The 22,092-nt window shown below is 42.7% G+C and overlaps 1 protein-coding gene across 4 annotated transcripts in view; it reads left to right on the top strand.

The window, feature by feature from the left end:
* Positions 1 to 1,173: 1,173 nt before the first annotated feature.
* The window catches only part of ERAP1 (endoplasmic reticulum aminopeptidase 1), a 34,285-nt gene continuing 13,366 nt past the window's right edge, over positions 1,174 to 22,092 (top strand). The window contains exons 1-11 of one of the 4 annotated variants that reach the window (XM_022592304.3): positions 1,213 to 1,326; positions 4,357 to 4,598; positions 6,626 to 7,166; positions 9,191 to 9,329; positions 12,901 to 13,035; positions 14,126 to 14,246; positions 15,321 to 15,475; positions 15,833 to 15,946; positions 17,140 to 17,271; positions 20,725 to 20,856; positions 21,005 to 21,076. In XM_022592304.3, coding sequence (XP_022448012.1) covers positions 6,640 to 7,166; positions 9,191 to 9,329; positions 12,901 to 13,035; positions 14,126 to 14,246; positions 15,321 to 15,475; positions 15,833 to 15,946; positions 17,140 to 17,271; positions 20,725 to 20,856; positions 21,005 to 21,076 — 1,527 coding nt within the window. In that variant the 5' untranslated portion in view covers positions 1,213 to 1,326; positions 4,357 to 4,598; positions 6,626 to 6,639. Of the gene's footprint in view, positions 1,327 to 1,684; positions 4,301 to 4,331; positions 4,599 to 6,625; positions 7,167 to 9,190; positions 9,330 to 12,900; positions 13,036 to 14,125; positions 14,247 to 15,320; positions 15,476 to 15,832; positions 15,947 to 17,139; positions 17,272 to 20,724; positions 20,857 to 21,004; positions 21,077 to 22,092 lie in introns of those variants that run through there. The other 3 variants (XM_089909126.1, XM_022592312.3, XM_089909127.1) reach the window with 3 other exon arrangements.

Here is a 22,092-nt window from a genome sequence, read left to right as displayed (position 1 = left end):
GGAAAGCATCATATCCCAAAATATAAATATGAAAACAAAGAAATGCATGAGTTTACTGGACAGGAAGCTCTCATCTGAAAAAATTGGGATCACTCACTGACACCCAGAGGCCTTGGAGGCTATAGCTGTCCACTGACACCCCTGCAAACATGCAGAAATTTCAAACGCAGAAACTACCTGATCCCAAAGTTGGTTTCTTGTTGAATTTTAGTGAAAAAACTTCCCTTGGTTCCACTCTGGTTGGGCTTGGGGACAGGGTGTTAATTTTATGTTACAAAATATCCTTGACTGGAGAGAATGTGCAGAACAAAATATTATGTTTTTCAAAAGGAGGCATAAGACTGAGGGGGGAAAGCTGAGAAATACTGTTCTAGCGACTTGGAACCCCAGGTTCTCAAAGGCAAGGCAGCAGAGAAAGAAGTGAGAGGAGAAAGCCCGAGTATAGTGAGGAAAAATCCCAGAGGGGCCGTGGCAGCATTTCGTGAGTATGAATATTTCTGTTTTCTTGGCTTGTTACCTCGTTTACCCTGAACTGTTTAAAGATGGGCTTTCTGAGACATTTCATCCAGTCTTAATGTTTTAAGGGGAGCAAAGGTCATTTGATTTGAAAAAGCAGGGAGGGAGAGTTTTTAATGTGGGGAGCAGCAAACCCTTGGGGTCCAAGGGCCCCTTGGTATTGGTGGGGCAGTTCCGGGCCTCTGTTTCCCTTTCTTTCTCTTCGGTGTCTCCAGCCGAACCCCTCTACAGGTGAACGCCCAGACGGTTCAGCATTTTGCAAAAACCAAGAACTGCTCTGGGTTCCTGTTTCACTCTGAGGCGGGCCCGAGGGCTCTCAGCCCATTTGCGGAGGTGAGATGATGGACACCCCTTGCGTCCAAGGGGCTTTGAGCTGGCTCAGGCTGGGATAGAGGGGAGCTCCGGTCCACCGAAGAGTCCTCTAAGAGCCCCGGCCCAGTTCTTAAGCCCCAAACCTTCGCTGCACCAAAGGCTAATCAATGAAAAACCAAACCAAAACTCCAGAGACACACGCAGGGGAAATGTTCTGCATTCCTAAAGGGGTGCTCCGTCCCGCCTGGGCCCCCAGCAGTGCAACCCTGCGGCTTCCCTTGCTGCCGCACTGTTTTGTGAACTCCTGTTTTGGGAACAGCGATGTCTGTTCGTCCCCACTTCCGGGCTTTCCCTTCCCCAGCTACCGCCTCGGCCTGGGGCGCCCCTGCGCCTGCCGAGGCTCGACCCCGCGCTTCTGCGTGCAGCTCCGGCTCCACTTTCACTTTCGGTCCCGGGGCGGCCAAGGCAGGCAGCAGCGGTGTGGTCCCCGAGCCCCAGGTACAGCACTACCGTCCCCAGTGCGCCCCGCGGGGAGGGGGCTGCGTGGTTGGGGAAGGACGGGGCCCAGGCATGCCCCCTATGCTGGGGAGGCCTGGGGTCCAGGGCGCGGGGAGGAAGAGAACCAGGGGGCTGCGAAGTGGGGCTGGGGGGAGTCGTGGGGCTGGGGATCATGTCCGTGGGGAGGGCGGCGGGGTTGGCGCGGGCCCAGTCCTGCTCGCGTCCTTGTCCCTCTTTTCCACTGGGAGATGGACAAGGGCGCAGGGCTGGTGTGTCCGCTCCATGCGCTCCCTGGGCTGTGCCACTTCCCGGCCGGCAGGCGGGAGCCTCATTCTGCGCTCCTCCCGGAGGCTGGGTTCCTGCCCGCCGCGTCCACCGGACTGCCGAGTAGGGCCAAGTGAACTGGTGGCTGGATTGTGGGGTTAGGCCGAGGAGGGCGCCTTGCAGATAATAGAGAAACGTACGTGGCTTTGGTTACTTGCAGGCGCGGGGGTGTTCTGGGAATAAGAGTTAAGTGTCCTCAAGATCAGTTCTCTCCCTTCGTCTCCTGTACTTGTTGCTAGTAGTTGTCTGTCCTCCCTTCTCTTTGGCTCAGCCTGGGTTTATCGAGTTAAAACACTACTGTTTGAGCAAATTAAAATTCCCTCTCTGGGTGTCTTACACGCCTGGTGGGCCTGCAAGTTAATTTCATGAGGAAGGAGAAGTGCAGACACTTCCTTACCTTTTTCATGGAGGTTCTTTGTGAGGCCAGGTTCAGAAAGAAATGCTCTGTTTTCTACTGAATCCCCAGAGTATTTGCTCTCAATTAGGGATGTGGTCGACAACTTAAAAAAAAAACCCAAAACTTAAAAAAATTGGCCAGGGTTGTCTCTTTTTCCATGGAGTTGGAATTGTACTGATATGTAGCACATTTTCAGGTGGGCCTAAATAGATAAATTCTAATATGTTAAATTGAACTGATTAAACATTTTTATTATTTACCAGCAGTGACAAGCTGTTATCAATTTCATTGTTCAGAGCATTTTGGAAGAAGGTCCATTACTTCTTGGTGATGGATTTCACATTCCATAGTGTCCCAATGAAGGGAAGTATGAGATAGCCCAGGACCAGTTGCCCCTGACTTCCTGTGTAAGTGGGAAAAGTCAGAATCACCAAAGGCAGTAAGGTTCCTAAAGTATCTTGAACTCTTTCTGGCTGTGAAGTAAAGTTAGGTACTCTGTTACTGCTGTACTTTTATCCACAACATTGTGAAAGAAGCTTTAGTAAGATCAGATGCCAAAGGAAGATACTTTTTAAAACTTTAAAGGAGTACAGTCAAGTACAGGAAATTCCTTTAAAACCCTTATCTCTGTGCCCTCAATCTGTGTATATTTAACTGCCTTCTTGATAAATCCCCCTGGATATCTCATAGACAGCACAAATTAAACATATTAAAAAATGAACCCTTCATTACCTCTTCTCCCTTTTAAATCTCTTCCACTTCTGGCCTTCTCCATTTCAATAAAGGGCACCTGTGACTACCCAGAAGTTCACTGTAGAAACCTGGCAGCCATCCTGATACATCCTGTACTTTCCCTCACTCCCTACTTCTAATCCATCCTAAATATAGATGTTGAATTCATCCATCTCTCTGTCTCCACCCCGCCCCCCCCAATTCTTTCTGTAGACACCATCCGAGTATGAACCACTCTCTTATTTTGTCTACACTACTTTCTAAGTGGTCTCTTGGCCTTCACTCTTACTTCTTTCCAGTCTTCCACTCTCCACACAGCAACAAGGGTGATTTTCTTTAGGTGTGAACTGGATCCTAGCTAGATCTCCTAGCTCAAATCCCTATGGTTTCTCATTGCCCTTAGGATAGGATCCAAAATCCTTAAGATGCCTAGAAGGTGTGTGGTGGTCTGGCCCCTGCCCACCTCTCCAGGTGCATCTTTCTGCCACATGCTGGGCTTCAGCTTCATTGACTTTATAAATAACTAGCACTCTCTACTGCCCCTGAGCTTGCAAGTATGTGTGCTGTTCCCTCTGTTTGCAAAACTCTCTCCCTCTTTCCTCAGCTGACGTGAATTTGTCCTTTAAATCTCAGCTAAACATCTCAGAGAGCCCCCAGTGTACATCAGTTCGCCCTGTTTCTCTCTTTCAGTATGTGCGTTGCTTTTTTCTTCATAGCTAATCATGGTTGGTAACTATCTATGTTTGTATTTGTGTAAACTTGTTAAAAGTCACCCCACCCCCACTATATGCTCTTTGAGGTCAGGGACCTGTGCTGTCTTGCACTGCCCCGCAAAACCCTCGCGCATAATACACCCTCAATACATATCTGTGGAATGAGTAATTGAACATATTTTAACTTAATTTTCACAACAATCCTGTGAGAGAGGTGTTATCTCGTTTTACACACGAAGAAAATGGAACCAGGGTTCAGCAACCTGCCCAAGGTCATAGTAGGTGTCAGAGCAAGAACTCAAAGCCAGATTTTCTTTTCTGACTGTAAACCTAATATATATATATAGTTGATATAGCAATAATTATATATGTATGTATGCATTCCAACATTTATGCTGTCTATATCACGTGTTCCACTTTGGTTTCCTGGCCCTGCATCTTCTCTGAGACACAGCCATTATCTCTTTGGTTTCCTCCTCTCTTGGACCCAACACTGCAAGGCCTTTGCTATGAGGTGCCACCGCCAACCCCTTCAGCAGCCTGTGGGCCTTGCTGTCTGCTCAGAACGAGTTGGAATTTTTAGATCTCTTCTTGGGCTGTTGGAGAACCCTTGAGGACTCCCAGAGCCCTTGCATGCCTGAACCTGCCACCTCCCCTGTGCTCTCTGCCATCTTGGGGCGCAGGCCACACCCACTAAGCTGCTGTCATCAGGAGTTCCAAATGGAAGCATCACGCAAGTTCTTTTTACCTCTGGCCCCTCAACTTCAAGGGAGATCCATCATTCTGCCCTGGGATTCTGCCTGAGGAGGTAGGGGCAGGAACTCTTTACTATTTTGGTGTTTAAACTTTATTCTTCTCTTCCAGATCACTCCAATCCTCCATGGCTGGAAGCATCCTTTAGCTGGTTCCTAGACAACAACAACAACAAAACCGAAGAAACACAAAAACAGAAACCCCTGTTCTTCCTGTTCACATTTCTTTTCTGTCTCATTTGGGTGGTGCCTTTTGAGCTGGGATTAGAGTGTCTCCATTGTTGACTGTCTCTACGGTGCTTGCATCCCTTCTGTTTATGTAGCCTGCAGATCTACTCCGTGGGGAAGCGAGAGGTCAGTACTTGTAGCTGTGTGCTTCGGAAGGGAGCAGAATGGAGAGTGAAGGGTGGGGATAGCACATCAGTCATTCCCCTGAAGTAGTGTTCCCCACATAGAGATCAAGGGATAAGACCATGGCTTGGCAAGGATTATCTAGGAGGTTCCTCAATCTGGCTCTTCAATAGAATTTCGGGGAAGTTTAAAAACAATTATGATGCCCTGACCTAGGGATCCAGGCATCAGTCATTATTATTTTTTGTTTTGTTTTGGTTTTTTTTGCAGTACGCGGGCCTCTCACTGTTGTGGCCTCTCCCATTGTGGAGCACAGGCTCTGGACGTGCAGGCTCAGCGGCCATGGCTCATGGGCCCAGCCGCTCCGCGGCATGTGGGATCTTCCCGGACCGGGGCACGAACCCGTGTCCCCCGCATTGGCAGGCGGACTCTCAACCACTGCGCCACCAGGGAAGCCCCAGTCATTATTTTAAGAGCTTCCTAGATGACATTAATATGCAGCCAAAGTTGAGAACCACTAACATAGAGGAAGAATCCAGTGTACCACCATCATTTCAATAACCTGAGCTCACCTGACAGAAGCCACTCCTGGCCAACTGCTATTAGAGAGGCAGCTTTGTCTAAGAGAGAGAAAAATGTATGCTTGGTTTTCTGGGCATGGATTGCCAACTCCCTTAAAATTCGCATTTCTTTTATGTCCCATGGCCTTAATGAAGTGCAAAATATGGTCTGCATCATGCCTCCTTGTGTGCTTTGAGTGTAACCTTAGAGTCACCCCCCTCCTTGCCTTGTGAATAATTATTCTCCAGCAAGTTCTCCTGGGGTTTGCTTCTGTCCACATGGATTGCCCGAACAGCCCTATCCTTTCTCCTTTTGTGCTGTAGCTACTGCTCTGGCTTGCTCCACCTGAAGTGCCTCTGATGCCCTCCCTTCACTTCCAAATCCGACCCGTCCTTCCAGACCACTCCCAATGCTGCTCTTGCATAAAGGCATCTCAGCATCACTCTGCAGCCAAAGTCACTCTCTCCCTTTGGAAATACCATTCCATTCTCCCTCAGCACTCTTCTTCTTCTTCTTCCTTTTTTTTTTGGCCACACTATGCGGCATGTGGGATCTTAGTTCCCTGACCAGGGATCAAACCCATGCTCCCTGCAGTGGAAACGTGGAGTCTTAACCACTGGACTGCCAGGGAAGTCCCTATTATTATTTTTAAAGCACTCCACACTTTGTTGTGTTTTACTCTTTGTGTATGTATGTTTTCTGCCCTTCCAGATTTTGAAGTCCTTGATTATGGGATTTGTGTCTTGTATCTTCTTATATCCCACACGGTACTCAGCACACAGCCTTGTAGGTAGCAGGCATGCAACACTTATTTGTTGGATAGAGTGTAAGAGAGAAACCAGGGGATTGTCACAAACTATCATGAAAAGTCACTCTAAAGCCTTCCCTGGCTAAATAGATACTAAATCAGCTTTTGGCAGGACAGTTTGACAAAGATGCCAGTGTTATGAAGGCTTACTGTTACAAATACTTGCCTTTCCCCCCACACTTAGTCCTGAGCATGTATGTTTCCTTCCTATTCTTCTAAGGTCCAGTGTGGGTAGGGGGTGGTCACCTGATCAGGTGTTTCTCTGATGTGGTTCTGGCCGCCCATTTTTGCCTGTTTTATGAGCCTGGTTTCCCAAATAACCTGGCAACCCTGTGACCCATTTAGTGAGCTACTCAGGATCCTCAGCCAGAGCTTGTTCTTACTTTCAACAGAGAACGCTGACTGATAAGAGTTAATTTAAACTTTGAAAGCCAAATGATGCTTTACAGTAGGTGTTAATGATTGTTGCTGACCATAAACTTCTTTCTTCTTATGAATCATTAACACAGGGAAGGTAATTTTACTTTCAGGAAAAGACCTAGTACTTTTGAAAGTTTGTATCTGTATCTGTTCATTCTGGATGGATACATTCTGAAATTATGCTGTCCTGATAATATTTTAGTGACTCTTTTTTTTTTCTTTTACACATTTGTGCCACTAGGCAGTTCAAGCAAGATGATACCTCTGTCTGTCAAACGGCCCCTTGTGACCATATCCCTTCTGCTTTCATCACTGTTGATGCTCTTAACTGTGGCAACTCCATCCTGGTGTCAGAGCAGTGAAACAACATCTCCAAAGGCTAGTAACAGGGCACCATTTCCTTGGAATAAAATGCGACTTCCTGAGCACATCATCCCACTTCATTACGATCTCATGATTCATGCCAACCTCACCACTCTGACTTTCGGGGGAACCACGGAAATAGAAATCACAGCCAGCAAGCCCACCAGTACCATCATCCTGCATAGTCACCACCTGCAAATATCTAAGGCCGCCCTGAGGAAGGGAGCTGGTGAGAGGCAGTCTGAAGAGCCGCTGAGAGTCCTGGAATACCCGCCTCAGGAGCAAATCGCACTCCTGGCTCCTGAGCCCCTGGTGGTCGGGCTCCTGTACACCATTGTCATTGACTATGCTGGCAATCTTTCTGAGAGTTTCTATGGATTTTATAAAAGCACCTACAGAACCAAGGAAGGGGAAATGAGGTATTTTTTTGTCTCTTTCTCTCTTTTTTTTTTAAAAGTTCAAATGCTACCCACACGAAATTTGTTACTTCAGGTGGATTGTCTTGTAAAATTCCCTTGATTGTTGAATTCTTTCTTTGGTTTTGTTTTGCATCTCTTTGTAGATTTAAAAATGGCTCATAGTGTTTTCCCTGTTTTGGGGGATCTCCTTTTTCATTCTGTTTTAACCAGTTTTCTTTCCTCCAGCTCTATCAGAGGGAATACCTATTTGTTTATTTAATTAGATTTCTGGCATATAATAAATATTTTAAATTCTCTTGGCCTATGTACTAGTTTCCAAGGGTTGCTTTAACAAAGTACATAAACTGGGTGGCATAAAACAATAGAAATTTTTTCTCTCACAGTTCTGGAGGCTGGAAGTCCAAAATCAAGGTGTCAGGAGGCCTATGCTCTAAGTCTCTGAGCCCCTCTTTGCCTCTTGCTAGCTTGTGGTGCCATCAGTCTTTGACATTCCTTGGCTTTGCAGCTACATCAGTCCAGTCTCTGCCTGCCTGTCACATGGCCATTCTCCAAATTTCCCTCTTCTTATAAGGACACCAATTCTGTTGGATTAGGGCCCAACCTGATGGCCTCATCTGAACTTGATTACATCTGTAAAGACCCTATTTCTATATAAAGTTACACAGATATTAGGTAATAAGACTTCAATGTATCTTTTTAGGGGACACAATTCAACCCATACAGCCAATTAGAGGAAATATTAATATTTTTGTCTCAGTTAAAACTTTTTTAGTGATCCTCTCCTGCCTTGCTTTAGTTGTGTTTTTTTTTGTTTGTTTTTTGTTTTGTTTTTTTTTGCGGTACGCGGGCCTCTCACTGCTGTGGCCTCTCCCGTTGCGGAGCAAGGCTCCGGACACGCAGGCCCAGCAGCCATGGCCCACGGGCCCAGCCTCTCCGCGGCACGTGGGATCCTCCCGGACCGGGGCACAAACCCGCGTCCCCTGCATCGGCAGGTGGACTCCCAACCACTGCGCCACCAGGGAAGCCCTAGTTCTGTTTTTAATAAGATATTTTGGGAGATTTTATACTAAATTTTAAAATCAAATTTCATTTGTTAGTAGATTATACTAACTTTCGGATTTCATATTATTTTTTTGAGGTAAAAAAAGTCAGATACTACCAAAAAGAATTTTTTAGAAAGTAAAATGTACCCTCATTATAGCCTCTAGAGATAACTACTGCTTCTGTTTCAGGGGAATATCCTTTAGACTTTTTTCTGGATATGCATACACATTATTTTATGTAAATGGAGCCATGTTATATTTTCTGTTTCACGAGGGAATTTTTTTAATATGTTGAGGAGATGTATTTTACACGGATGACTATCCCTATATGTCATTTTAACGACTTTATTAAAATGTATGTTTGTGTGTTGGTTTATTTAACTAATCCCCGATGGATGGAAATTAGGTTGTTTCCAACTTTTTGGCATCAGCAATAATTTGACAAGCATCTTCGTACATCATTTCTTCAGAATAAATGCCTAGAAGTAAAATTGCTAAGTCAAAGGGTCAATAAACTTTTGATATCCCTTGCCATATTCCTCACTAATACTGTATATTGGCAATCCTTTTAAAGCCAAAACACCAATGGACTTTTCCCTTTAATTTATTACATCGATCATTAAGGAAGCTGTGCAGCTTCGGATGTGTTTATCGACTATTTGTAGGTTCTTCTTTTGTGAGTTGCTGATTTATGACCTCTGCCTGCTATTCTACTTGGTTGCTGGGTATAATTCTTACATATTTTTAAGAGCTCATTATCTGTTCAGGTTATTAACCTTTTGTCAAATACCTTTCAATCAATTTTCCCTGTTTTCTTTTGCTTGTCTTTTAGTTTATGATAGCTTTTGTCATATAAAAAATTTTTAATAGTGAGATTCATCAAGATTATGATAACTTTAGGAATTAAAAAATGATCACACACCTAACTGACAGTCCCTGGTGCTTCATGGTGTATTTTTATTTCCCTTGTCGTAATTTTAGGATACTTGCATCAACACAGTTTGAACCGACTGCGGCCAGAATGGCCTTTCCCTGCTTTGATGAACCTGCTTTCAAAGCGAGTTTTTCAATCAAGGTCAGAAGGGAACCAAGACACTTCGCCATCTCCAACATGCCACTGGTGAGCCTAAACTCCTGTGTGTCTACTCACAAGAAAAGTCCATTGATTCACTGTGATTTGTATTACCTCACTGATAGTTAACATTCAGGTTGCCTGTTCTGTTTGTTTTATTGCCTACAGATAGCTAACTTTTCTATTTCATTTCCAACCTATGCTTTTGGTTCAAGTAACAATTTATTTATAGTCAAAGAAAAATATTGTCCCTAAAAACATGCAAAATTTAGGTAAGAGTGACATTGCAGGTGCGGTGTTGATGGGAGGGAAACTTTATAGACAATTCAGGTCAGGTTAACTGAGAGTGCCCTTCACAAAGCACTTTCACTTTTATTTTCTCATATGCTCTTGATTTTAAAGGGAATGCTTTGTTGAATAAGGCCATGTTTCTATGATATAGTTATTTTTTTTTTTTTTTGCGGTACACGGGCCTCTCACTGTTGTGGCCTCTCCCGTTGCGGAGCACAGGCTCCAGATGCGCAGGCTCAGCGGCCATGGCTCAGCGGCCATGGCTCACGGGCCCAGCCGCTCCGCGGCATGTGGGATCTTCCCGGACCGGGGCACGAACCCGCGTCCCCTGCATCGGCAGGCGGACTCCCAACCACTGCGCCACCAGGGAAGCCCGATATAGTTATTTTTTATAATTTCTATATACTATATTACTAATAATATTAGCTATGCAATATGTAACTATGGCACAAAGTTGGTCAGATGGAAAAAGAAAAAACAGTAATATTTTAAGATTATTACAGTAGTAAAGGTAAGTAATGATAGCTAGCTCAGTTCCCAGTTTCAAAGCAGATGTGGACAGTTTTCCCTCTGATTCTTATTTCTTTATTTATTTTTATGTTTTTTTTCTTTTCCATTATGGTTTATTACAGGATATTGAATATAGTTTCCTGTGCTATACAATAGGACCTTGCTGTTTATCTCTTCTATATATAATAGTTTGCATCTGCTAGTCCAAAACCCCTCTGATTTTTAAAAGTAGTGAGGAGAAGATGACCTCGCCAAATGAATAAAATTACTTAGTAAGTGCCGTTATCCTATGATTCTGGTAGCACTGGGAAAACATAAGCTGAGCTGTCATTCTACACCGGATGCATACCAACTCCAGAAGCACACACACCCTTTGTTCAGAGAAGCTCACTGTGGATGAGACTCAGGGTGGAATAGGCTTTGCCCAGAGTCCAGAAGGGTATCACGCCTCATCCCTGTGCTGACTCGGGAGGCATTAGCTTCACATGAAGGGACTCACAGAGCCACAAGCCAACCTCTAGTACAGTATTTCTCAACCTTTAGAACTCTATATTGCTCGCTGAATCCCTTAAGGATCCCTTAAAAGGGAGTCTGCCATTCCCTCCTAGAAGGCTGTATAAAAAGCAGACTTTTGTGAATCCTTACCAGCCAATAACTTTTGTCTCTCTCCCCACCACATTTGTATATAGAAAGATAAGAAACAGTTATGCCATTTTCCTAATATAAATTTGAGATAGAGAAAATCCTTTTTCAAATTATAGTTCCCTCCCCAAATATTATGGTATTGCTCCCTGGGATGGGAGTGAGTTCTCTAATTAGAGAATTACAGCTTAAGGAGAAAAAAGGAACAGGGGTGGTTTGGAAATGAGGGACAGACTGACCCACTAAACAAGATTGGTGGAGATTTTGTAGGCTTGCAGGGGGAAGGCAAGAGCCCCAAGGCTCCCCAAAGACGCTGAAGTCTAAATCCATGGATGTCCGGGACCCACTTGTTGAGGATCAGAAAATCTAATGTAATCTTGCTCTTGAACAAGAAAGCTCTTCCCTTGGCAGAAATTTAACAGGGTGGCCTGAACTCAAGACGCAGACTTGGGGTTGAGGGGAAGGACAGTGGGGTCTCAAAGGATCTTTTTGGAGGCTAGAAAAGCAGATACACCTTTGAAACACTGAAGTGTTTGGAGCAGGAGTTAATCACATCTAAATTTCTATTCTTGACATTGTGCTAATAATTAAAACAATGTCAAGAACAGAAATTATTGTTAGGGGTAGGTTGAAGGCATTTTATAAAGAAAGGTAATTTCGGGTCCTTCAAGAGTAAACCTAGGTTGACTATCAGAGTTAGGGTTTGAATGATCAAAGGGTGACCAGCAGGCACCATAGCTTGTGGCTGGTGGGTACTAAAAAGAAGGATGAGGTGGGGCTTCCATGGTGGTGCAGTGGTTAAGAATCCGCCTGCTAGTGCAGGGGACACGGGTTCAAGCCCTGGTCTGGGAAGATCCCACATGCTGCGGAGCAACTAAGCCTGTGCACCACAACTACTGAGCCTGTGCTCTAGAGCCCATGAGCCACAACTGCTGAAGCCCGCATGCCACAGCTACTGAAGCCTGCACACCTAGAGCCTGTGCTGTGCAACAAGAGAAGCCACCGCAATGAGAAGCCCGCGCACTGCAACAAAGAGTAGCCCCTGCTCGGCGCAACTAGAGAAAGTCCATGCACAGCAACAAAGACCCAATGCAGCCATAAATAAATAAATAAATAAATTTTTTAAAAAAAGAAGAAGAAGAAGGATAAGGGGGCAGAGAAATAGAGGTAGAAATAAGATTACAGGAAAAATGCATGTGTTAACATGGAATTTCTCAGATTAGTTCTGGATGGTCTTCTCTCCAGGGTCCTGCCCAGTGCTTTCTGTTGGCTGAGGCATTAGACTTTCTTCTCTGGAAGCCGACATCTTAGACTGTACCTTTATCACCCCAACCCTACCCTACACCCCAACGCTGCTCCCTGATTGCATTGAAAAACTGATTCCAGTGAAGCAAATCAGAGTTTGGAGGAGGCTTTGCAGGGTCAGGCCCAGGCATGGGTTACTTTCAACTGTTTAGGAAAGTAGAAGCTCTTTTTAGGTTGTCCTCGGTGACCCCTATCAGACACTGCATTTCCAGATCATTCTCATACCTTGTATTTAAGTGAGCTACATCTTGGCAAAGCCAGCAATCTCGGTTTTGCTTTGTCTCACCCATGTTATCAATCCTCATGTGCCAAATATGAGTGAGTTTGTGATCATCTGGATTATTTAAAAGAAATTAAGTGGTGATGGTTGTATAACTGTGAATATAATAAAAACTACTGAATTGTATACTTTAAAATGGTGAACTTTATGGTGTGTGAATTATATCTCGATAAAGAAAGAAATGGAGTAGAATGGTTTGGCCTTAATGTCTAAATTATAATCAGATATCGGAAAGAGATATATATATATATTTTTTGCGGTACGCGGGCCTCTCACTGCTGTGGCCTCTTCCGTTGCGGAGCACAGGCTCCGGATGCGCAGGCCCAGTGGCCATGGCTCACGGGCCCAGCCGCTCCGCGGCATGTGGGATCTTCCCGGACCGGGGCACGAACCTGCGTCTCCTGCATCAGCAGGTGGACTCTCAACCACTGCGCCACCAGGGAAGCCCCGGAAAGAGATATTTTAAAATAATTATACAAATGTCATGTCATATACTTTCAGTATGCCTGAGAGTTAGGAAATTTCTCTTGATAAAATGTTTTCAATGTCTTGGGTAATTGTATTTGATGATTTCAGTTATTCTGATTTTAGGTTAAATCTGTGACTGTTGCTGAAGGACTCGTAGAAGACCATTTTGATGTGACCGTGAAGATGAGCACCTACCTGGTGGCCTTCATTGTTTCAGATTTTAAGTCTGTCAGCAAGATGACCAAAAGTGGCATCAAGGTGAACCTGCAATTGTCACATAGGGTGACCAGCTTGTCCTGGCCTGCCTGGGACTGTCTTGGTTTTAAAACTGGAGGTCCTGCATCCTAGGAATCCCCTCAGTCTTGGGCAAACCAGTTGGTTGGTCATCCCGTTGTCTCAGATACTCATATTTACAGTGGGGTTCTAATAGCAAAAACATGCGGCGAGGCCTGGGCTGGCCTGGGTCATGGTCCTGGCTCCACCACTAACTGACTTTCTGCTCCCTTTTGCCCTGCTCCCCTTGGAAGTTAGCTTATACTTCTTTAAAATGTGTAAGTTGGACTAGATCCTGCAATGGTTTCTAAGGTTGCTCCTGTGTATAACTTCATGCAGTTTGGAAGTGAATGTCACGGACTACCTGAGCGGGAGTTTCTAACCATGGGAAGGAAGTGAGATAGAGCAGTCTGCTTGGAGTATTAAATGGCTCTGGGGAGAGCATTTGGGCCAGGGAATACTGGAGTACTAGAGAAAAAGATCTTGTTTCAAAGAGCACTTGCTACTCGGGTGGGTACCATTGTGTAGTGAACAACCTGCTCAACTGTGCGCTGTGGCTCTGAATGCAAATAAGATTTTTGGAGAGGAGGGACGGGATACTTTATTTGAAGTTACCTCATTTATTTAAATAGGGGTACATTTCCTATCAGGTTTCCCACCTTGGGCAGGCTTGGGACTTTGTCTCCTATCCCCTGAGTTCTTTAATGCCATGAAAACCCAAACTCAAGTCCATCTGTACTAGGCCAGTGTCCTCAGGGCAAAAGCTGGCTGCAGTGCTCTGCTGACTTCTCAGGGTTCTACTGTCCCTTCATTTTTGGCAACTAAGTCGGCTTTACTCTTTCACTATCTCATGTAAACATTTAAAAAGACATGTTTGTATTTGTTATCCAGCGTTTGTTGTAGTTTTCAGAAGGGGGGGTTGATCAGGAACAGTCAGCATTAATATAAGAAATAGAACTTCCAACTGTCTTTCTTAATATTGGCAACCATATCCCACAATATGAAGCTGTTAATGTCAGTCTTCTAGAGAAGCCACTGTGGCATTTGGATAACTTTCGTGTACCTTTCTCTTCAGGTTTCCGTGTATGCTGTTCCAGACAAGATAAATCAGGCAGGTTATGCACTGGATGCCGCGGTGACTCTTCTAGAATTTTATGAGGATTATTTCAGCATTCCATATCCCTTATCCAAACAAGGTATAGATTCGGCACAGGTGTTACAAAGTGTGGCATTTACTGACCCCAGCAGTAGATTATATCCTCCTAATTGGCATCTCCCCCCTCAGCTCAGCAGGCCCTCAAGTCATTAAAACCTGGCAGGTTCCTGAGGCACATGTCATGGAGATAATTTTGCCTTCTGACATTAAATTAATTTTTTAAAAATAAATTTATTTATTTATTTATTTTTGGCTGTATTGGGTCTTCGTTGCTATGCGTAGGCTTTCTCTAGTTGCAGTGAGCGGGGGCTACTCCTCGTTATGGTGCCCAGGCTTCTCATTGCGGTGGCTTCTTGTTGCGGAGCATGGGCTCTATGTGTGCGGGCTTCAGTAGTTGTGGCTCGCGGGCTTCAGTAGCTGTGGCTTGTGGGCTCTAGAGCGCAGGCTCAGTAGTTGTGGTGCATGGGCTTAGTTGCTCCACGGCACATGGGATCTTCCCAGACCAGGGCTTGAACCCGTGTCCCCTGCATTGGCAGGTGGATTCTTAACCACTGCGCCACCAGAGAAGTCCTTGCCTTCTGACTTTAAAGACAAGCACAACTATATTATTGGGCAGATAGCAAAGGACAGAGGCTGTATTTTTCTCATGATTGGCACACATTCGGTAGGAACATAGAGTACTCAATGAATTTTTCGAATGAATTCATTGATAGAGCATGAGAAAATCTGCATTTTCTTTCTTACATGAGCCCTTAAAACTACTGTGTGTTTGAGTTTTTAGGTGTATGGGAGTCTTGGGCGTCCAAGGTCGAGTGGATTATTGAGACAATTGTTAAAATTGTCTAGTCCCCGAGCACCTTGTCAGAGAATTAGAAATGGAGTCAGGAGGTCTGAAACCCAGGCCTGACTTTGTCTTGCAGCAGCAAAGTAACTCTGTATGAGTCACTGAGTCCTTTTTCTTTATTGTGAAAGGCTCTTCAGTCTAGAATAATCCATGATTCTGCGTGAGCCACGTAGTTTTTCTTTGATCCCTACACCCATCCACTCTGAAAGTTAGTGTGTTTGGGCAACATGTAGCTTGAGATTGGTAAGATGTTTTTGTTTCCTTCCCAAGATCTTGCCGCTATTCCTGACTTTCAGTCTGGTGCTATGGAAAACTGGGGACTGACAACATACAGGGAATCTTCTCTACTGTTTGATGCTGAAAAGTCTTCTGCATCAAGTAAGCTTGGCATCACGATGACTGTGTCCCATGAACTCGCCCACCAGGTATATAAGCTCAATCACACTTTCAAAAAAATGGTAACTATATCTATATTGCTTTTCTGGGACATAGGCTATTCATACTGTTGTATGAATTCTACCAATTCATTTTTACTATGTCTTTTTTCCCAGAAGAAGAAATGATTTCTTTAAAGCATTAGGTACCATGTTTTATAATATACATTGTGAAGTTTTTCTTTTTACTTTGAAAAAAATATTAGCTTTATAAATATGTTAACATTGATATACTGACCGTACACATATAAAATATATTTCCTTCTGAATGTCTGATGTTTATGGCCGCGTAGATAATCTAGTTTCCATAGGAATCTGTGAATAACCTGAGTAATGTTTTCCTTTCAGTGGTTTGGGAACCTCGTCACTATGGAATGGTGGAATGATCTTTGGCTAAATGAGGGATTTGCCAAGTTTATGGAGTTCGTGTCTGTCAGTGTGACTCATCCAGAACTGAAAGTTGTAAGTTGTATTTACTTACTTTTTTTTACATTTTAGATCAATCTGTTGTGTTGTTTAATGTTGCTGGAACATACTTACTGATGTTAGATTATGGAATTCATAGAAAGATTGATAACTTCCCTGGGAGTTTAAATATGAATCAGGTTTCCAAAATGCTAGTGAACTTTAAAGACACATTGCAAAGGTTTGTTTCCAAACTCAATTGCTTATTTCCAAATCTATGATTGTTATGAAGTTAGTATTAAATTTTGTCCTTCCTTAATATCAAAGAAATAGAAATAATGACAACCTGTCTGTTCCATATCACTTCCCCAACCTTCGGGTTGCTCACTGAAGAAGTATTAGGTACAGATTGCTGCTATTTCAATAGGGTCCTGCTTGCCAAATGAAATGAGTTATGTTTAAGGTAATTGTGCATTTGATTGTATAAGAACCTAGACTCATGGGTCACAAACTTAATGCTTTGGAGCCTCTACGTGTTGACTTTAAAAATCATGTGTTTAACTTGTGAAAATCAAATGCAGTAAAATTAAAAAGAAACTTTATGTAAAAACAATCCTTTATCATATGATAATTTTCATTTGTACATATTCGTATCCCATTTTCATCTTCCAATACACATAACTTATATGTAGTTATAATTATAATGTACATATAATTATTACATTACAGTGGATCATAAATATTTTCCTGTTTCCACATAGTCTTTAATAATAAAAATGATTACGTATGGATATTATTCTATTGGGTAATATGCCCTAATCAGGTTATAGTTGGGATTTGTTTTTTATTACTTTTTCTTTCACTACATGGTTTTAAAGCTAAATTTCTTTGCTTTAAAATAGTATAGATGATGATTGGAGATACTTAAATCACTATACATTTTAGTTTCTGATTTTGGCACTGTTGGGCTGTAGGCATAATGTTTTTCTTTTTAATAGGAAATTTTTTTTATTCTAAGGTGATAAGTATTTAAACAAAAATTTCAGTGTTGATCTAAGATCACTGTTTCTTGGCTGTTCTTTAGAAGATAGTAATTCTATTTAATTTTGTAAATTCTATAAATATGGAAAAGGTTAGATAAGAAATTTAGAGTGTAAACCTATTATCCCAGGTCAGACCATCCTCATTTCGTATTTTTTTTAAGTAAATGTAAATCATTGGTGATGTTGTCTTTTTTTCTGTCTCAATAGGAAGATTATTTCTTTGATAAGTGTTTTAATGCTATGGAGGTAGATGCATTAAACTCCTCACACCCTGTGTCCACACCTGTGGAGAATCCTGCTCAGATTCGGGAGATATTTGATGAAGTTTCTTATGAAAAGGTAAAAACGGATTATAAGGGTACAGTTTGGACCCTACACTTAAAAATGTGGGGTGGAGAGGTTATAGATAGTGTTTTGGGGTGACTTTCCCTTCATAAGGACTAGCCCAGATTGAATTCCTTCTCTTCTTACCCTTGCTGCCCAGAGTTAACTCTTTTAGGCCTAACTTGAAGTTTAGCTTAAAATCCTAAAGATTATATTGTGGTCAGTTTGTTTACTGTCTTAAGTTGAATATTCATGGCCTACAGAAGCTTTTTATTTATCCTTCAATATATAGGTCTTGATCGAGCATCAACTTTGTACCAGGCAAAAGCCCCTGCCCTTGTATAGCTTTTGGTGCCTTCAGAAACAGTTGTCCTGCACAATGTGTTTAATAAAAGAATTGGAAATTGTTGCCAGCATATAATAATTGGGAGATTTTCAATAAAAATCCAGATTTCTGGCTTCGATTGGAGGGAAAAAGGATTCTGGTCATACCAGGCCTATATTTCCCTTAGCAGCATAGACTGGAGCTAAGTCATGGCTCCTTTATGAGATCAGAGTTCTGCTTTTCCACTTTCCCTTCCATTCCCAACCGTTTCTGTTATCCTCACCAAGGCAGAGAATGTGTCATTTATCATTATGCTTGGCAGAGAATGTGTCATTTATCATTATGCTTGGCTGTTTTATGTGTAGCAAATGGAAAAGTATATCTTGTTTGCATGTTTCCATCAATAGTGCAGAGGAGATAAAAGCAGACATAAAACAGACATATAAACACACACATAGATCAATGGAACAGAATAGAGCCCAGAAATCAACCCATGCATATATGGTTAATTTATGACAAAGTTCCTGAGAATATACAATGGGGAGTGGAGAGTCTCTTAAAAAAATGAACATTCAGTTCTCCCAACACCACATGTAAAAGAATGAAACTGTACCACTATCTTACACCATTCACGAAAACTAACTTGAAATGGATTAAAGACTTAAATGTTAAGACTGTAAACCATAATACTCATAAAAACTGAGAGAAAAAGCTTCTTGACATGGGTCTTAGCAGTGATTTTTATGGTATATGACACCAAAAGTATAAGAGCATAAGCAACAAAAGCAAAAACCAAGTGGGACTACATCAAATTAAAAGCTGTCTGCACAAAAAAACAACAAAATGAAAAGGCAGCCTACTGAATGGGAGAAAATACTTGCAAACCATATGTCTGACAAGGGGTAATATCCAAAATATATAAAGAACTCATACAACTCAATGACTAAAGAAAACAATCTGATTTTAAAAGGAGCAGAGGAACTGAATAGAAACTTTTCCAAAGACAAACAGATGGCCAATAGGTACACGATAAGGTGCTCAACATCACTAATCATTGGGGAAATGCAAATCAAAACACAATGAGAGGGCTTCCCTGGTGGCGCAGTGGTTGAGAGTCTGCCTGCCGATGCAGGGGACATGGGTTCATGACCCGGTCCGGGAGGATCCCACATGCTGCGGAGCGGCTGGGCCTGTGAGCCATGGCCGCTGAGCCTGCGCGTCCGGAGCCTCTGCTCCGCAGCGGGAGAGGCCACAATGGTGAGAGGCCCGTGTACCGTAAAAAAAAAAAAAAACAAACAAAACAAAAAACACAATGAGACATCACCTCACGCTGGTCAGAATGGCTCATCTCATAAAGACAAATAGCAAGTGTTGGCAAGGATGTGGAGCAAAGGGAACCCTCGTGCACTGTGGTGGGAATGTAAATTGGTCCAGCCACTGTGGAAAACAAAATATTAAAAAATAAAGCTATCATATCCAGCAATTCTACTTTTGGGTATTTATTCAAAGAAAACAAAAAACAGTAGCTTAAAGAGTTATGTGCACTCCCACGTTCCAGGCAGTGTTATTTACAATAGCCAAGATAATTGTTTCCATAAGTGACCACTCCACAGTGCAATATTCAGCCATAAAAAAGGAAATCTTGGCACTTGTGACAACATGGATGGATCTTGGAGGGCATTATGCTAAGTGAAATAAGTCAGAAAGACAAATCCTGTATGATCTCACTTATATGTTAAGTGTAAAAACAAACACACAAAAAATGAGCTCATAGATTGGTGGTTGCCAGGGGCGAGGGGCGGCGGTAGGTGAAATGGATGAAGGAGGTCAAAAGGTACAAACTTCCAGGTTATAAAATACATTATAGGGATATAATGTACAGCATGGCAACTATAGTTAATAATATTGTATTGTGTATTCAGAATTTGCTAAAAGTAGATCTTAAAAGTCCTCCTCACAAGAAAAAAATTTGTAACTGTGTAACGATGGATGTTAACAAGGTGTATTGTGGTGATCATTTTGCACTATATACAAGTATTGATTCATGTTGTACACCTGAAACTAATGTTATATGTCAGTTATACCCCAAAAAAAACACCAGTCCTGTTGGCAGGAATATGCACACCATGTAGACATTCAGGGACCTGGGCTTTACCTATCTAGTGACTCTATGATCCCCTAGAACCAGAGAGAGACTACCTCTGCCTAGGGGGGACCTAAGAAATTTTCCCGGAAAAGAAGATTTTGAGTTATGTCTTAAAGATGAATTGGGCTGTACAGTGGAGGCTAACACAACATTGTAAAGCAACCATACTCCAATAAAAATTAATTAATAAAAAAAGATGAAATGGGGCTTTTCAGGAAGTAAAGGATGTAGAAAGGGCTTTCTCGGAAGAGGGAATCATGATTTCTTAGGAAAAGTCTTCTTAGGAAAAGAAGACTTGAAAGAGGGTGGTTGTTGAGAGAGAGGGATGGAGGAAGGAAGGAAGAGTCCTTGGTGGTTAGTTGTATGCAAAGTTCAGGGGGAAACAAAGAACGTAAAAGAACATTTTTTTATCCTTGGACTACTTCCCTCGTTTGTCACCTGTCTGACCACTGGAGGCGGTCATGAGTTTGTGACCCATGATCTACAAGAATGGGAGTGGAGGGGAGAAGAGCTCTTATCAGGGGAATGCAGAGTATTTAGGAATTCTCTTGCTCCCTTTCTCATTGTTACTCTTGCCCTGCCAGTTCTCTTTGCTCTAGCCTGCCTGGGCTCCAAGATTCCTCACCGGTTACTCACCTTTGCTTCTACCCCTCCCCACTCCCACCCCAGAGCGGCAGTAGGAGAGCCACGTGGTGGTTCAAGTTCAGTTTTAGTCTGTACGTTGTCCACTCACCTGTGAATAATGGAAGGTCGCAGATGTTGGGGAGGCTTGGTTAGTGATAGAAAACGGTTCCAGTGGACTAAAAGCATAAACAGTCATGTTGATCCCCTGCCTCAACAGGTCCAGGTTTAACCCACTTTCTCTAATTGTTCCATGAATTGCTAGACACTAAAAAGGTTACTGTATCTGCATTTTAGAGAATGACTCCAAAATAGTGTGAGGGTAGATTAGATGGAGGCAAACTACAGCTCACAGTTATCTACGTTGTCTTTTCAGGGAGCTTGTGTTCTGAATATGCTGAGGGATTATCTTGGTGCCGATGCATTTAAAAGTGGTATTGTAAAGTATCTGCAGAAGTATAGCTATAAAAACACAAAAAACGAGGACCTTTGGAATAGTATGGCAAGTGTGAGTATGTTTTTGTGTATCTCTGCGTTTGGGACTGACAGGCCTATTATCTTGTTTTGTTTTTGCTCTGCACCACATTTATCCCTCTGAGAAGAATCATGAGTGTTTTTTTACAGAACTGAGTGATGTGTTTATTTTTGGTTTTTAGATTTGCCCTACAGATGGCACACAACAAATGGATGGATTTTGTTCTAGAGGTGAACATTCAACTTCATCTTCAGTAAGTTTTTACATCTGTACGTGTTCCCCCGAAGCACATTCTTTTACTCCGTTTTGTTTGAAGGATAGATAGCTCTGTGCTGAACTTTCCGAGGTCCTTGATGATATCAGTCTCTCTATAGATAAGGCTGCGTTTAAACTATACCAGGCTGACAGCCCTCCACAATTTTTCTTAAATCTATCTACGCAAGGGAGTTGTCCAGCCTTCTTTGGTACCACATCTCACTGATACTAATTTCTTCAGCTTCACTCTCTGTAAAGCAGTGGATTTATGACATGTTTCTGTGGTAGATCAGGACTGTATCCGTCAGGCCATGTCGATCGTTTCCATAGCTCTTCATTTGTGAAAAAACATATGATGGCAGGGAGCATTCTTGAGCGCTTACTATGTGTCAGGCACGTTTGAAGCACTTATGTGTATTATCTGCTTTACTCTTCACAATAAGCCTATGAGCGAGTACTGTTATCCCTATTTTTACAGATGGGAATATGAAATCCAAAGGCATACGATTAGTAAATTGTAGAGTGGGGATTTGAATTTAGATCTAACTCATGTCTTTAACTGCTAAACTATAAAGAATTCATAACACCTGAACCACAAAACAGTCTGAGTCTCTGTGTATCTGGCCTTGTGGAGTATTTTCATAGGTAGCTGAGGGTGAGTCTGGAGATTCAACAGGATTTTATCCACCAGATTTTTATTTTCTTGGCTTTTTTGCTTTTAGAGACAGCTTTATTCAGTAGTTACTAGATGTGTCCTGTGGTACGTTTTATCCTTTTATTAGCTCTTAAATATTTTTTGAAAACTTTTAGTATCAAAGAATAGATCCTTGTTTGAGTTCACGGCCATCTGTTAAGTGTGAGCCATGTCGGTGTTATCGCTTGGGAAGTACAGGCTCTTGATGGAACATGTTTTCCCCACCTTGCTTGTCTGAGAGCCAGCATCGTTATGTAGGTGTTGAATGCATGGCCACTTTCTGTCCCTTCTCCCCCTGCATTCATTCACACTCCTGCTTT

This window comes from Delphinapterus leucas, chromosome 3, assembly GCF_059928025.1.
Source record: "Delphinapterus leucas isolate spDelLeu-1000000601 "Yukka" chromosome 3, BTC_Dleu_Yukka2, whole genome shotgun sequence".
Classification (NCBI taxonomy): Eukaryota; Metazoa; Chordata; class Mammalia; order Artiodactyla; family Monodontidae; genus Delphinapterus; species Delphinapterus leucas.
The sequence above is the reverse complement of the archived record's forward strand: the minus strand, read 5'-3'. Positions and strand labels throughout refer to the sequence as shown.